General features: G+C 39.4%; 2 protein-coding genes across 4 annotated transcripts in view; both read left to right on the top strand.

Annotated features, from left to right (window-relative positions):
- Nucleotides 1-1,033: 1,033 nt before the first annotated feature.
- si:ch211-215i13.3 (brain and acute leukemia cytoplasmic protein) lies at nt 1,034-3,958 on the top strand. The gene is made up of 3 exons (XM_059350221.1): nt 1,034-1,347; nt 1,595-1,719; nt 2,750-3,958. The coding sequence occupies exons 1-3, from the start codon at nt 1,209-1,211 to the stop codon at nt 2,873-2,875; spliced, it is 390 nt and encodes a 129-aa protein (XP_059206204.1). The 5' UTR covers nt 1,034-1,208; the 3' UTR covers nt 2,876-3,958.
- Nucleotides 3,959-4,885: 927 nt separating this feature from the next.
- Nucleotides 4,886-17,526, top strand: part of spire1a (spire-type actin nucleation factor 1a) — a 33,293-nt gene continuing 20,652 nt past the window's right edge. For all 3 annotated transcript variants that reach the window (XM_059350015.1, XM_059350016.1, XM_059350018.1), the window contains exons 1-2: nt 4,886-5,465; nt 9,995-10,026. In XM_059350015.1, coding sequence (XP_059205998.1) covers nt 5,120-5,465; nt 9,995-10,026 — 378 coding nt within the window. In that variant the 5' untranslated portion in view covers nt 4,886-5,119. The remainder of the gene's footprint in view (nt 5,466-9,994; nt 10,027-17,526) is intronic.

The raw sequence follows: 17,526 nt of genomic DNA on the forward strand, positions 1-17,526 counted from the left end.
ATGAGCATTTATTAATATGATTTTGTAAGAAATATCTCAGGAAATTTGGAATCGTAAGCTCGCCTAGCTTGAAAAACTCAAAACTCGACTTGAAGTTGACAAAATTTAGAGGTTAAGGCGCCTGGCTGTAGACTTTTAAGTTTCGAAATCTCTGATGCACATTTTAGTTGACTTTTTTAATGCCATATATTAGCTGCACATTTTTTTTTACAATTGAATACAAATTCCAATGGGCTGATGACAATGAAAAATAAAAACTTAAAGATAACAGTAATTCATTGGCCCCTGCTGTGGCCCCTGCGTCAACTTAATAATAAAAAGATCAATTTATAACAATGGACAACGGAACAATTCTGACCTATTTTTTGTTCAAACAATATCTCATAGTACACAAAAGGACCCCAATATGTGTACATTGTATAATAGTTTAATTGTGCAATAAAAGCTTGTATTATCTATATAAAAAAGATCATTCTCACTGTACTGCACTTTCAAAATAAAAGTAATTGTGCACAAAAATGAGAAATATCATTGTCGTACAAAAATAACTGTCTCATTGTTTCAACCAGTGTATTTGTATCTTCCAAATATACTTAAATTTGATTTGTAAAGAAGCTAAAATAAAGGTTTTGAATGCTTAAATATCATCTTTGCCGTTTTTGAATGTGCCCCTGCCCTGCACTTAAGGGGTAGGGTATATATATATATATATATATATATATATATATATATATATATATATATATATATATATATATATATATATATATATATTTATATATATACATAGAGAGAGAGAGAGAGAGAGAGATCGTTAATCGTTTTCGGAGATAATTGTGTCATGAAAATCTGATTCTATGAGGTGATAAACTATAGGCTTGTACATGCTCAGCAAGTGTTAGAGTGATTTTGATTGGTGCAGGTGTATATTTGCATGATAGTGACGCTGACACGAGCTGGAGTTGATGTCCCTCGCAGCCAATCAGCGGTCAGCCTGGGTGCAACTGGATGACGCAGGTAGCTCCGGTGTGTGTTAACGCTGGTCAGCTGTCTGTCTGTGGAGAGCAGCATCAACCAGCAGCAGCTGCATCCCTGACTGATGATGGAGGCGGAAACACGGATGGAGCTGCAGTAGAAGATCCGAGGAGGATGCTGCGGCTGTAGTGAGACGAGCCGTGTTTAGCCCGTGTCAGCTGCACCTGCCGTGGATGATTTTCCCGATGGGTTGTGGAGGGAGTCGGGCGGACGCGATCATCGAGCCGAGGTATCATGAGAGCTGGACCAGAGAAACGGAATCGACGTGGCTTACCAATACGGACGTAGAGACATCTCTACCAGTACCAAACAGTAAGAGCCTCCGCCTCCGTTTTTATCTTTTAACTGCAACATCCCTCGTTGCACGTAGGCCACATTACAGTCACACACATGAGAAAATGATACAAAGAAAGCTACGTTAACCACTAAAAAAATGCCAGCTGTCAACTCCCTGACATGGCAGTTTTGCATCTCTACTATTGTTTTACTGATGAAAGAAGCCAGGACAGCAATTGCCCTTTTTAACATGATAACATAGGCTCTTAACTGTTGTCTGAAGGTAAAGCTCTGGAGGCCAGTCTGAGGGAGAAGAGGATGGTGAACACAGGCACCCAGTGTGGGAAGCAGGCCCTCACATCCACTGGCTCCAACCACCAGAGGAGACCCAGACGCTCCTTGACTGATGTAGGTGTCACTGGTAGAAGGTATCAGCAGGTCCCACTGCTAAAAACGACCAATCACCAATAACCTCTGTCTTTGCACACTAGGTGACATTATAGGATGGGAGACCTAGAGGCAGCATTGTGTAGGATACTGTACCTGTCCTTTGAAAATCCTTCTGACAAGTAAAGAGGCAGTTTGATTTATTGAAGTGTTGCTGTATGAGGTATTTATCCATAGTATTACCTACATAAGACAACGGCAGGCACGCCCCCAGTTTGGAGAAGCAGGCAGGAGTAGCGGCACAGAAGTTAAGCAATATACTGCTGTGGATGGGGCAGAAGCAGAATGTATTTAAGCCACCCAAAAAATCAGTATCAGCTTAAGTGTATGCTATATTTAAAGTATTTTCACAGCTTTATATTGCCATCACAGAGCCCTGTTAAAGTTAATGTTGGGAGAATTGAAGCTGTTCTGTGCTCTTGGCAAAGCAACCAGACTTCTATGACGAAAACAGTCATTTTACCTTCCGGAACACGGGAGTTTCAAGCCCACTAACCTTAGTTAGTAACCCTAAACCACCAAAGTCATAAAATCTGTACAGATAATGCAGACCTCTACCATAGGACAAATTACCTATCTTGCAATGTTACAGCGAAAATTCAAAATACTTTGTGTAGTCGCCCCGTGTTTCAGATCTACATCTGTAATGATAAGCCTGTTGTCTTGAGCTTGAAGTGTTTGTGTTTACATTTGTTAGCTCCAATGTCTGCTGAGGGTAAAAGTTCAACTGAGTTGCAAATGTTTTTAGTTCTGCACAAAACTCATCTGGCATTTCAAAAAGATACATACAATCAATTCCTCTGACCTACCTAATTCAATTCTCAGCCACACAGGAACACAGATTGTTGTTTTTTATTTATTTAACCTTCCACTGATGGGCAAAGCTTCGGTGACTCAGGTCTCAGTTGGCTATCGTTGCCCACTCGCTGTCTGTCCAGTGTGCTGACATTTAAATGACATGACATTCAAAAACTCTTACATGTTTCCACAGCAAACCACTCGTGAGTCTAAAAGGAGGGCATCAAAAGAGGCCAGCGCGTTGTCTAAGGATGGACAGCCTGTCAGTCTCAACAGCAGTGGAGACGCTGAACCTGGGAACGCGTGTGATGAAAGATGAAGAAAAGACTCTGTGGGGAGGAAGATGGCCGGAGCTTAGAAGAGTCCACCAGAAGATGGGAGGGTGTTTTACAGAAGTGTGTGGATGATGTTTGCCAGTGACTTTGCGAGATCTTGGCTGTCGATCTCAGTGATTTACAACTTGAGCACCTGCATAATGTCTCCATCCAAAGATCTCGGGATGCTGCATCTTTGTTGTGCCATTGCAAATGCATGAAGTGAAGCAAAGAGTGGATCACAAACAGTGTTCATGCTCTCCACCATGCTTTATTCCCATGCTTGTGGTGCCGGTCAGGGAATGAGTCACTGTGTTAAGCCAATTTTAACAGACCGTCCCGTATGCACATGATAATCACAATCTGCACATCAAATGTTTTCTGTGTGGGGCCTTCCTTACAAGAATTTGCTTCAGTTCTGTGTGCAAGTATATTCCTTTTGTTTTGAATGAAATACAATGATGAGACTGTTTAACCTCAGTCAATGCTGTAAATGATTTTCATTTAAAAGACCCTGAAGTGCTGTTCTGAAACTCGGATTTGGAGGTTTGACGCTTAAAGGCTAAAGACTTTCTTTTCCAGCCTTCGCAAGATAAAGAAACAAACACACCCGCATGTGCCTACAATTCATCATGAGATGAACTGCTCCTTTTCACTTTGACAGTTTGTTTTGTTCAGTATTATGTGTTATCTTACATCTTCTTTATGTTATATGATGTTATTATTTACCGTTAGTATGTGTTGTAATGATGGGTCATTTGGGTGGCTTACATGATCTGCATGTTTAATTCAATCTCAAATTGATTCAGCATTTGTGGCAAAATATCTATGCCATAACATGATCAAAAGCAAGCTGTCTGAAATGAAACTTTCTGCTTTTTGGTACATGTAAAAATAGAAAACTGCACTAAGAAGTACATTCAGGAGGTGATTCAGGATGGATCCTCAGTTGTGGCCAGCAGATGGCGCTGTTGACCAGCTGTGGTCTCTGATGAATCCCATATCGAACATTTTCTGCTTGTGATAACTATGGCTTGTCAAGGGTTTTCGATGATTCGCTGAGATGTTGAAATCTGTACAGGCCAACTTTTGTGATGGAAAACAACATTTAAAAGCTGGATCTATCGCATTTTTCTTCTTTGAATTAAAATTGTTGCTTTTAAGTTGTGAAATCCAGAAAGAAGTGAGATGTCCAGTCGTGTTTTTGTCAATCACTCAAAGAATTACTCAAGTAACTCAACCTTTGATGACAGAGTACAGGACTAATTTGCAAAAACAGATATCTCAGTTTATGTATTTATTTCTTTAAATCATGTTTTTTTTTGCTCTCCAGGGAATATGAATCCAACAGATGTTTTGATAAGATAACTAAAAACATGTTATATTAATACATCTTTTTTTTTAATGAACAGTCAGGAGAACATCAATCAAACTGATTTAGGTTTATTCGTTTGAGAAAAGGGCCATATCTGTTTTAGCAAATTAAATGTACCTGTGTTAGTTTCTTTCCACTACAGCTGTCACAGATGCATCAGATTTTCATTACACGATTATCATGGCCCAAGAAATTCATGATAATTATATCTACACTAAATAATAATAATAATAATAATAATAATACTTGTATCAGTCAAATTCATCCTACCTCTGTCTATGTGTGCTAGAAATTTAAAAGACAATCAAAATAGAAGTGTAGGGATGAAGTCTTGACCATAAAGCATACGACAAAAGCATACAAAAAGAAAAATATTGTGTAATAGATAGTGAAGCTGCAACCAGATGATCTTATAACCCTAACCCTTAAAATCACTTAATGATATTAGATGTATAATCAAGATGATATCAATAGGCCCTATTTATCTATTTTGTTTTTGTTAAAAAACAACATCTCTACTTCCCGAGTATTCAAACACATTTAAGAATTATAATGTATCTTAACCTTTAGGAAAAGTTGTTTTTGTAATGTATTTTTGACTACACACCTGATGACGGAAGCTCTTTGGACTACAAAATGACAATTTCCGCCTTTTTTCCAGTTCGCGTAATGTGCACTTAAACGGCGGGCGTTTGGACCACGCGGAACGTGCTGTCAGCTAGCTGACGGTCACAGTTAACCGTTGGTGCCGTTGGTTCACACCGGACAGATAACAGCTGATTGAGACCTTATAACGTCCGACCCTGTGTCAATATAGCAATTATAACCCCTTTCGTGTTTTTTCTTTAAGTAATGTGGGTATAATGAGGTGAGGATGGCCAAGCGACCGGGAACAGACGACGGGATGTTGACTTCGCCGACCGTTCTCCGGGATTTCGCAGCCGATTTGAACACCGGAGACGTGAACATGGACTGCAGCGACGGAGCCGCGGAGGTCTCCCTGGAAGAGATCCTGAAACTGTACAGCCAGCCGATAAACGAGGAGCAGGCATGGGCGGTTTGTTATCAGTGTGGTCGGACTTTAGCGCAGAAACATCGGAGAAAAGGCTCCAAGTGTGCCGGTGCCTCAGCCGTCGACTATCCGAGGAGGATCGAGGGACCCGGGGATGTGAGCATCGGGAGAGACGGGACTGTCTCACTGCACTGTGAAGACAGCACAGGTAAACCAACCGGGACCAGCTGCATGTCTGGTTTGAGTAACAGCATAGATAAAACGACAAAACTGCAATCTCAACGGTCCGTCAACAATGAAGCTTTTAATTTCCTTCACATCCCTCCCAGGCCGAACGAACCGAGCATCTCCATGAAGAGGCCATATTGTTGTGGCTGTCTGCTTCCAGCCATGTGGTGAATTTGTTTACAGACGCCCGATGCGGTTATTAAAAATACATCACAGACCACCGCATAGCTGCTGGGGATCAAAAACACAAAGAAAGCTGTATTATCAATTATTAACAGACAGGGTTTGTTATTACAACAGAATCTAATATTTACATTATAAACAATGCTCGTTGTGCTTCATTCAGATGGGTGTGTTAGCAGGGCTGCATCAGAATGGCTGCTTGGATTTTAAATTATGCTCCTGCAGCAGTGGTCAGTTAGCTACAGTAAACAATGGACCATGTGATCGATTCAAACTGCAGAGCACCTTGGGCCCAGTCCAGGGCAAAGCAATATATCACATCCAAGCTACAGTGAAATAACGGGCAAAAAGCCAACGCAGATGACTCATATTGCTGCTAAAAGCCCCATTATTTGTGTTGTGACAGTTGGGTAAAGGCACAGATTAGTGGGGGTGTCTGAGCAGGTGCTTTCTGTGGGCTGCATGCACCTGAGGGAGATTTTACACAATGGGAACACGTTTTGTGTACAGCTTGGTAAAAATAGTAAGGTGGAAGCTTGCATGCACACAGACTGCATATAATAGATCCCTGGGCTGGGCATTGCCACTAATTCATCCATCAATTTGATACAGATTCACAATGTCCCATTTTAAGTCGATTCATAATCAATTTGATTAGGGACATCACATTACATCACGTTACATTACCAATTTTGCATGAATATGAAAGGCATTCTGAGAGATCTAATGCTGTAAATTATACAAGGAGCCCTCTAACGTGGTGTTTTACTAAGAATATACATTTTTGCATTAAGAATTTAACCCAATTAATAATTTTTAACATGAACTATGCACACTGCAACTCTACAGTGAGTTATGAGTGACCAGAATTTTTTTTACTAGCACCCACCTAAATGTTTGCATGTTGGTAACATTAGTAGCACTGTTTTGCCTTTTTAATGGGGTTCTACCAGGTTAATGCTTCACACATCCACGGGAAAAGACAAAAATATTAAAAGATCACTCTCACGATTTTATGAATTGATATCAGATTAATCAAATGAAGACCTGTGTGCAAACATTTGCTTGTTTTCATGATGAATACTTTTGATTTTAGACTGCTTGTCAAACAAAACAAGCAATATAAAGACCCTTTCACCTTATTCTGATAATTTATAGACCAAATTATAAATCGTTTTATATAAAACAATCCGTTTAAGCCACAGTGTACCAGACAACAAGCTACCTGTCTGGCCTCATGGACAGGAGTAGACTGATTATATCAAATAATTCTCCTCCGATTGATTTGCTAGTCAAGCACAGATTAGCCCAGCATGAACTACTCAAAAAACTATCATTACTCTTGGTTTCAAAGACCACCTCGTAGCTAAGGCGCAGGGGCATCCAGCAAGTCTTTTTCATAAACACCAGTTCAGGTGTACAGACAGATCTAAGAGTGTCTCAAAGCCTTTTAACTGCATTCCATTAATATGTGAGAGACGGAGTTGGGTGTGGGAGGAGGAGGTGTGGCAGTCAGCATAGCCTCAGGCACAGAGGTTTTATCTCATGGGAACTTATTATCCACCTCTCTTCTTATTTTCCCCTCCCCCGTTTATACCCCTCCATACAATCTCTCTCATGAGCTAACCCCTCAGTCCAGCTCTACCGCTTTCCAGCATATTTAACCAAATCAGTAATGTTAGCTATGTGTGGAAATTACACTCTCAGTATAAACAGATTGCGCCAGTGCTGCCTTAGAGTCGTGACACTGCTAAAAATAGAATAAACGTGATGATTAGACGCACAGACTTTCAAAGTCTTGACTGCAGATGAGTTTGGAGATTATGGAAAGAGTCCTTTGCTGCTCTTCTGGCTGGTGGATGAGGTATTTTGGGAGAGCTAGGCCCCGTCCTGATTCTTATTAGGCCTGGTGATGAGAGAGACGTGAGACCTATTAAGTTTCCAGTAGCTCAGCGGGCAGATTCAGAGGTTGCTACTGCAGCAGAAAATCAATGTTTATGCAATCTACATATGGCCCGTACATGAGTCAGGGACAAGGTGGCGTTATTTGGCCAGCACCCAGACCACCAACACTGACTCCTTCAAGTCACTTTTTCTATTAGTGGTTGTATGAATATACAGTACAAAACTGCAGGAAGTGTTCATCTTTGTGCTACTTAATACTTTGATTCTGATTGCCATGCATTACAAAGTCAAGTGTTTATTTTAGACTCAATTGATGCATGATGTATGCTACTTCTGCTGCAGTCAGATCAAATCACATGGAACATGGGGAAAAATACTTTCACTCCCACTCCACGTTGCCTAGAGAAAAATCTTAGTGATGCAGTTAGCTGAGACTTGTTTACCCCAAGACTTTCAATGATTCATACCTACAGTACAGAGGAAAGTTCTTTGGTTTTTTTGTGTATTTGGTGCATGCAGTATTTTAACTCGAATGCTATTCATACAGCTCATCTGGTTATTTTTGTCACTGAATGAGGTTAAAAGAGGTTTTACCTCTCTTCTTTCTTTCTTTATTAGATTAGAAATGGGTAAAAGAAAGCTATTTCTTAATTCAATCTGGTAGGAAAGTCTTACATCTACCCATTTGTATCCCAGTCTGTGAACTCTCTTTTCATCAGCACAGAGGTTGATATTTCTCTGAATAGGATAGTCTGGGTGACACTGCACACTGCTCCAAATATGCCCACTGTGACTTACTCACTCGAGCAGACACGAGGGCCGGGGCCAAGCCATCTCTCCTCGGCTGGGACAAACAGAGGACCTAGTGTTTTCTCAAATGAGCGTTGGTCGATGAATGTTTATTTTTTTCTCCCGCCTGTAAGTCCTAGTAACCTGCGTAGAACTGAGCCGCACTTAAGAGCAAACATTTTCCATGAATGTCTCCTGAAGCTCTGTACAAAACAAATGTCATAATATGCAGCCACAGCAGTCTGAGTAAATCCCAATTAAATGAAAAATACTCTATCACTTCCTCAATTGATTTACCCTTATTCCTAAAAAGACAAAGCCTTTTACAAAGCGAATGCTGTATCCAATTATTTCATAATGTCTAAAAGTATTTCTGATTCTCCTTACAATGTGAGCCTTTCTTTTGGGCATAGCTTTTAGTGCTGGAAAAAAAAGCTCAGTTTATAAAAGTGAACCAAATTTTGACCTTAAAATTGACAGTCTGATCAAATCTTGGTTTTGGAAAATTGGAATACCCCTGAATTACCCTAAAAAACCATAGCAACTCACAGAGCCATTTGTTGTCAACTGGTAAATACCAAATTGAAACCTGAAAACCTGAATAATGGCATATCCTACGCGTTGGAAAATATTCCATTTGAAATAAGGCCTAATTGGGAATATCCAAACCAGATATGCTGTTTAAATGACCCGTATCGAATTCTGAATATTCTATTCATCATAATAGTGGCATATCAGTGTGTATGTAATTGTAGTAAGTATCTTATTCATATGCAAAGGGGTTTATTTTATAATCTGGACTGGTGTCAAAGTCTGCAGATCTATCTCTCTATTTGTACTTTCACCCCTGACGTTACTCTAACCGGCAGATATCCTGTGTTCCGATCACTATTGGCTTGTGATTAGATGTCAGAAGTTAAAGTGTGTGTAACTATTTAGTGTGGGAAAGAGACTAACTATGTGTACTTTGCCCTCTTACCTGAAAATCTAAAGGCACAGGTGTGTTGGAGCAGCCAGTGAAAGAACAAGAGATAAGATTCTTCAAGCTTTCATTTTATCTCTTTATCTCCAATAAGGGAAAGAGAACCTTCAGGTTCTTTCCGTCCATTTAAATTCTTGTGATTTGTTGTGTCTTTTAGAAAAGGCTTATAGTGTGTGTGAAAGGTCAAAAGCAAGGTACTTTTATTTTGAGTTTCCATTTTGAGAGGGGTTTTCATGGAAATGAATAGAGGCCAATATAATTCTCCTGACTATGAAGGAGCACTCGTATCATTCTAACCAGACCCCAGTGGCAGGTTTCGACACCTCAGTTTGCCCCAGGCAGTGTGCAGTGACTGCAGAGAAAACATAATCATTTATTCACTCCGTAGTTTTTTCAGTCATCTCCAGCGCTGTGAAGCAATCGAGAATTCTCAGCCTCCTCTATATTTAGCCCTTCGCATTCTCATGTTTAATATTTGATGTCATGTAAATGTAACACTGTGTGAGGTGTGTTTTCTGTCTTTTAAAGATGTCTTGTGTAATTATACAGAACATGTACATGCTGAATAATTCAGAGGGTGTGTTAGCACTGTTAATGACTATCTGGAGTGTTTGAGTCTAAATAACTTTCTCAATGTTCTGTCATTACAGATAAATACCAACCGGCCCCCACGTCATTAGAGGTGAGTTTCGCATCACACACTCTTTAGTCACACACACTTTAAGTTTTCCTTTTCACCCAGTGCTGGGAGTGCTGTTTGCTATTAGCCTGGTCCATTAGTTTTATTACCCTCAAGATCAGACCAGTTGGCTGTCCTTGTCCGCCCGCGTGAGGTTACCAAGAAATTAGAAATCAATATAACCGCAGTGCTTTTATTTTGAAAAAAAAATAGCAAACATTAGCACTAGCTAACAACACTTTTACTATAGTTAAGACAACAAATATAGCCACTAATATATATGACAGAAGAAAATAAACTTTAACAAACCTTGTTCCTGTCAGCCAGCCACTATAGAAGCCTTTTTGATACTTTATATCAACTTTATATGAATTACTACGCACTCGTTATTATTTACCGTTCGTTTTTTCATTTAACCGTTCTACCGGTTATTTCCTGTCACTACCTTTCAAAATGAAAGCACCTGTTTCACACTGGACGGCACTTTTTCCAAAATAAAAGCACCTCAACATTGTTAAACACCTTGAAAATGTACAAACATGAAAAACAAGCTATATAATACGAAAACACAAATAGGAAGCTTACTAAAGGACATTTACAGTTGTGTTTAAAATAAATGGACTAGTGATATAGTGATTGGAGTATTTACTACTTTTTACTGCTATATTTGATTTACTCCACATTAACAGTCTTATCATAACATGTATTCCTATCAGTAGCAGCTCAAAACCAGATAATTTAATGTATTTTATAAAGCGATTAAATTAATATTGAGCAGAATTTAGTTCAGAGTTTTGGTCCGGCCCCTGCAACCTTCGTAGTATTGGTCATGTGGCCCCTTGGGAAAATGAATTGTCCACCCCTGCTCAAGATACAACATACTGTTTTTTAAACGTGAATATTAATCCACTTATCAGATTTCTATTTACTCTAAAACTATTAGGACAAAACAGATACAGTAACTATTGTCTCCGCTTGCCCACCACTGACTCTACAGTGAGCAATCGCACCACATGTAGGCTGGTGCGGCCACTGTGTTGCAATATTGTTGACCTTGAGGAAAAACATTTTCATCTATATAAGCAAAAGTGTTTTTTTTTTTTTTTGTAGTTTGTCTTAAGGGACTGGAAGAAATCTGCTCGTTGTGTACCATCACTTCAGTCCAACTGTAGATGTGGATAAGCAGCAACATTAAATGAATTGCTGCATATCCAAATATAACATACAAGCATGGCAACCTTTGAAGCGTCTGTCCCAGCGATTGAGCCCTGACCTGTGATGCACTGAACACGAATGAGTGGGAGTGAACTCTGTGCAAATAGCACTCTCTCCTTTGTTCTGTAGGCATTGTGTTTGCTGCACTCTGATGCAGAAGAGCACTTAAAAGAGAGCACGAGTTCTTCTCTTTTTGTTCATTAAATGCATCACTCTCGGTAGTATTCTACACTCATCACCGAATACCACGTGAAGAGGACATGTGTCCCGTGTCTGTTTGGCCAAGCGAAGTAAACTGTATAATCCTGGGAGGAGAAGTGTCTCTCAAAGCTTCGCTATGTGTACACAGACTAATTACACAGAGACTCCTCTGATAACTCAGAGCAGTTTGATAGCCCTTCATGTTTGCCTTGTACTTCATGTGATCACAGGCATGTGTGTGTTTTTGCATGGATTAGTTGGAAGGAATTCCTCCAACTCAGCTGACAGTCCCTTCCCTTCTCCTCCTCTTCTTCTACTTGCACGTTATTTTGCTACTTGATACTGAGCTGCTTCTTGCATCAGTAGCTTTGCTTATTCTGTGTTACAATGAATAAACAGGGTGTGTTTGCCTTGTTGGTTTGTTGGAAAAGCATCTTGCACAATTGGTATTTGTGTATCAGCATTACAATACTACAAAAAACAAGCAAACGTGACTGAACTTCGAGGGCACACCTTGTTTTAAAAAAAAAAGTGTTTATTCATTTTTTAGTCTCATGGATTGATATCTTAAGCAGATATATATAATCACCTGTTACTTGTTTTGGCTCTCTGTAAATCACTTGTTGGTCCAGTCTGGTTTGGTCCAGACTGAAACATCTCAAGAACTAGTTGTTTGTCTCTAGAACAAGTTTGTAGAGACTTTTATGGTCCCCTGAGGAAAAACAACAGACTGAATATAAAGATATTACATTTTAAAAATAATAATTTTAATTAGTTATTTGATGCTATTAAAGGGGGCTGTGACATCGTGATTGACAGCTGTGATTGACTGGCAATGTGCAGTGCAAGATGGCAGTGAAAGTGTCTCAACACTATTTGGTGGCTTGCAATGCAATATTGTGGACATCCATGTCCACTTTGTTTGGGTTTGGTTATTTGAAATTACATTTAATCTATCATGATAATCAACTAACATTGTGATTAAGTTGTTTATGACCAAATATCTACTAAACTAATGACATTCCCATTAGCCACAGCTGTAAATGTTAGCATGCTAACTAACTAAGATGGTTAAGATGGTAAACATTATACCTGCTATACATAAGCCTGTTAGACATAATATTATGAACTTGTTAGCATGCTTAACTTAGCATTTAACTCAAAGCAGAACTGCCTTACCACAGAGCCAAAGGCAAAGCTGTAGATGACAGTTTTGTTTCAATTAGGGCTGGGCAACAATTTAATATTATAATGTTTTGTGTTTCATTGGATCATATTGTGATAAAAGCATATATCATCACATCATGGTACATAGTGACATTATTGAAATTAATAACCACATGCTAACTCAAATTTTAATTTGTCACAAAATCTGATGTGAAATATTTTGATGGAACTTTTCAAACGTCAAATATTTAATTCACACAGCAGTAAAAATTAATTACTGAATTACCAGCTATATTGCTATTATATATCGTTGTTAAGATATGAAATTAAGTGTACTGGGATTGGAGATTTTGTCCGTATCTCCCAGCCCTAGTTTCAATTGCTCTGTCTAAATTTGTTTTTATGTGCTCAGTATAATTTTAAATGTCTTGGAGCCTGTTGACATTAACTAGAACTATAAATTTACTCTGGTGCTTTCCCTTGACCTAAATATGTTCTGATCATGGGGGAAATTGATTTAGTGCCCACATCATCCCAGACAAACACAGTTTAACCCTTTTGATTGATAATATACAGCAGTGCTCTCACACTTTTGGCCACAGTCCTGCCGTGTGTGTGTTTGTGACTGTGTGTTGTTTCTTGGTGTCTTGAGCCAACCAACAAATCAACCAGTGTCACTCTCTCATACCCTTCTCTCCTTCTGCACTCTTGAGTCTTTCGGAGCTAATCAGTAGCTTGTTGAGTTGACCCACTTTCTCTCATTTACACAAATGATTATCCTGTTTTGGGATACAATACTGTCAAACAAGATGCAGTATCATTTTGTGACTTGAGAGACGACCGGTCATGGTTAAGCTTCTCACTTGTGTTACTCAGTTGTCACCTTATTGCTTGTAGTAAATATTTCGTCAAGGAAAAGGATTTGTCTGATACTTGCACCTTCTGTTGTAGCCGTCAGGACCAGATTAACCCAGTTTGTCCTCAGATGAAGATTAAGGTGAGATTAGTTGTAGTATCCAATTACAGGTCCTCCAGTTTGCCAAGACCTGCTAGGTCAATTTTGGGCCAAGACAATTAGCTTTCCAGCATCACGCACAAGGAGAAGCCCTGGATTTTGAAAAGGATCCTATTAGTTTCAATCGTAAGCGAGGTATTCAGCAAATGGCAGTAATGCGAGTAATCTGAAGGTTTTATTTTCCTAATTCTCCAAATAATCTGAACCCATGACATCAGAGTATCAAGTGTTCACCTGTTTTTTCTTGTTTCAAAGTTCAGTTCCAGTTGGATCCTCCTTCTCATTTATCCTCCTTCCAGATGGTTAGATTTATTTGTCAGTTTGGCCCACATTCAGCAGAGCATTGCATATTTATGCATGTAAACAGTGTACAGTACTGACTTCCACACTGCAGCTGGTTGAACAGGGGCTGCATGTGTCTGCATGTGAGGCTTCTGTGTTTAGTGTGTGTCCCTTATACCAGTCACTGTAGGCAATGAGCTCTCCCTCTACTCTCTCTATTCTTCCTTTTGTCAGCTCTGATGTACATTTTAAGTGGCAGAGACATATTTTTTAATATACATTTTAATGGTTGCTGCAGATTCTTCTGAATGTTTTTTTTTTTTTTTTTTTTTGGGTCAGTTGTTTGTTGCTTTCAAGTCCAGACGTGGCCCCCCGGAGAGACCTTTTTGATCCTTGTATGCCTGACATTTGGTGACCTAATTGTTACATCCTGCTTTTATCCTAATCAATCAATTGATTTTTTTGTGACATTGACAGCTTCACTTAAAAGCACTCATGCAGCTTATATTATAGCCCCCAAGGTTCTATTTCTGTTTATACAGGGATATTCACAGTAAACACAATACCACAGGAATGCAATTTATTGAGTAGTCGCCGCTATTTGAGTCAGGATCTCCTATTTATATCCACCAAAGAAAATAAAATCTATTTCTTATTTTCTTTGGTCCAGTCAAACCTGGGAGATTAATTGAATTTCCTCTTCTGTCCGTCAAGTTTCTGATGTTATCAGATCTTTTGCTGCAGATCTTTTTTAGTAGCTGCTAGAAAGTCCTGTGTGGGTTTTGGAATAAGACAAATTTGTTTTGTGTGCGGAGCAAGGTTTTATTTTCCTCTGTCACAGAAGCTGATTTCAGATTTCTGTGCCATTGAGAGGCACTGTTGGGATTGTGACAAAAATCTTTTTAGGTCAAACTGTCAGCTTTTGCAGTTGATGAATAATGGCTGTAGTGAAATAAACTAGGCTCTGTGCGTTTGCCATTTTGGGAGAATGTTTTTGGCACACACAGTGACTGCTGTGCACACCTTGCATTGCTAAGTATTTTTATCTGGATATTTTTCTCACTTGAATTAATATTCTCTACCTGCACCTGCAGTATCAGCTTTTATCACTGACAGCTTGACAGCTTGACATGATGACACATGTTGTCTGTGATGGCTTTTTGATCTGGGGGGAAATTTCCTCTGTCCTCAGCACTTTCCGGATTACCTAATTTATGAATGCAAACTGGACAGTTTTTGACCAGCATGCGTGTTCTGTCCCACTGTGAAGAGTAAAGCTTCAGACTGGAGGAGGCTGAGCATCCACTCCTGCAGTGGAAGACCTCTAGATTTAGCCACGGTTATGTAACTGTCTGTTTTGTGATAGATTTGCTCTACTACTGCAGCAAGCGCTGAGGGCTGCTTAGCTGACTTTTCTGTCAACTCAGATGGCCACACTGTGCCTCAGGCTGCAGAATGTTATTGTGTTAACTTAAACCCAAGGATGATATCATTACTGTAACTGCAGTCTGCAAGAATACAGACTTGTGCTTTCAGATGGATAGTGTTTGTAATTTTACTCTTGACATATATTGGAAAAAATAGGCCAGAAAGGGTTTTTATCTATTTTTTTTATAAAATGTAAACGTTGTTTACGGCGACACTTTAGCACTTCCTCTCTCCCAGACCTGTCCTAGCTTCAACTGTATCATAAAGCTGAAGTCACCAGCGATAACTGATATGGATTGACATTCTGATCTGTATTGTCATGTTGATTTTTATGGATATGCCCTTATCTATTACAGCTATTGAACTGACAATTTATTTAATGGAAAACTAGGAATAGTCGTATATTTGCTTAAAAAGATCAGTGTGCTAGAAGACTCAACTACAGCACGCAAGTCTGACTCTTTCTCCTGTGTTTGTGTGAACGTTTATGGTGCTCTTTAAGACAAACGGCTCATTCTTTGACCATCTGCATACTGGTTGACTCACTGATGCTATCTCCATCATGGTTGCTCCTCTTGTACTGCTTGTTGAGCAGTCTTATACGACACCGATTCCAAAAAAGTTGGGATGTTGTCTAAAATGTAAATAAAAATGAAATATTCAATTGAGAACTGTACAAAGGTGAGTGTGTGTGTGTGTGTGTGTTTTCACCCTACTTGGAGCTTGTCAGAGCTTTTTTGTTATTTATGAAATGTTCTATAAAGGATAACTGTATTAGAAACCACTAAAACATGCAGTAGCTATAAAAAGCAGGAAATGCTACAATTCTTCATTTATTTATCTTTCATCTGACCAAGGGTTGTCACACATTAAAACTCCTCCAGACAGTAGCACACAGTCTTGGGGCTAAAGGCTGCATGATTTCTAGCCTCACCAGACACACATACTCGTGAGTGACCAAACTGGCTTGCCTGCATGTCTGAGCTGTTTGGCTCCAAAGCAGATCAAACAGATGTTTTTAATTATGTGCCCTTCTTTATTTATTTTGGTCGTCAAAACGCCAGTGTTTGCTAAGCTTGAACCAAGTTTTCACCAAGTTGAAAAACTTAATTTTGTTGAGGGTAGGCACAAATAATAATGTCATTATTTGAAGACTTACTTTTATAGAGTTTATTAGCTATTAAGATTTTTTTTTTAATGGAAATGTTTCTTGCGAGCTAGAGCATGAAGATTTAATTTTAAAGGCAATGGTTCTTCAGGAGACAAAGGTTATTTGAGTAAAAAATTCTCTTCCTATTCATCATTCATTCTCAAGATGATGCGTCTGACACGGGTCTTCATGTGAGAATGAGATTCTGTATTCTAAATCAAGTCATTGTTGGAAAACTTAAGCCTGAAGCACTATTTACCCTGCAGAATGATGTCATGCAAGATCTTAGCATCATGATTTGTTGTGGAGCGTGAGAAAAGTTGCCTTTGAGGGAAGATGGAGAATATTCTGAATAGACTTTTTTTTTAGCCATTTTCTTAAAATTACAGGCCCACGCAGGATACTATCTTTCTCTATGACACCCAGATGACTCATCCTGCTATATTTCCTAAGACGCATTTAAAAATGTAGGCGATTTCCTGTGCTACCTGTGGTTGGCCAACACCACAGCGATGACAACATATGACTGTTTCATCCACTGTGGCAGGCTTCCACCATCCTGGGTGGTGCCTGGTTTCAATTAGAGGTTTTGCTACCAAACATTTCTGCCCGTGCCTGAAACCCAGCAGTGGATTTTCTGGCTGTCTTTCCCAACTGTTTATCCGCATACTTGTTTCCCCCACCTTCCTCCTTCCTCGTCTGCTCTGGCTCCTTGCCCCATTCTTCTGAGTCACAGGTCTTCAAATGAGGGTGTGAGGTTTCATAATAAAACCTAGCTGTTTTCTTTCCTCTCATTCCTGGTAGCTGGCTATCAATAATTAAGATACATCTTCCCCATTCCACCTGCCATAAACTCACAGGAGAGATTTTTTGATCGGAAACTATGAAGCTGTGGCAATGTTGGTGAAAGGACAGGGTGGAGTTACCCGGCCTTCACTTCTTCTGTAGCTATTTATGTCCGGATTTAACCTTGTATTTGCTGAATTGAGTCCAAGCTGTCGTTTATGCTCTGGACTGCGTTAACCTTCGACAACATAAACCACCA

The sequence above is a fragment of the Centropristis striata genome, chromosome 14 (assembly GCF_030273125.1).
Source record: "Centropristis striata isolate RG_2023a ecotype Rhode Island chromosome 14, C.striata_1.0, whole genome shotgun sequence".
Lineage (NCBI taxonomy): Eukaryota > Metazoa > Chordata > Actinopteri > Perciformes > Serranidae > Centropristis > Centropristis striata.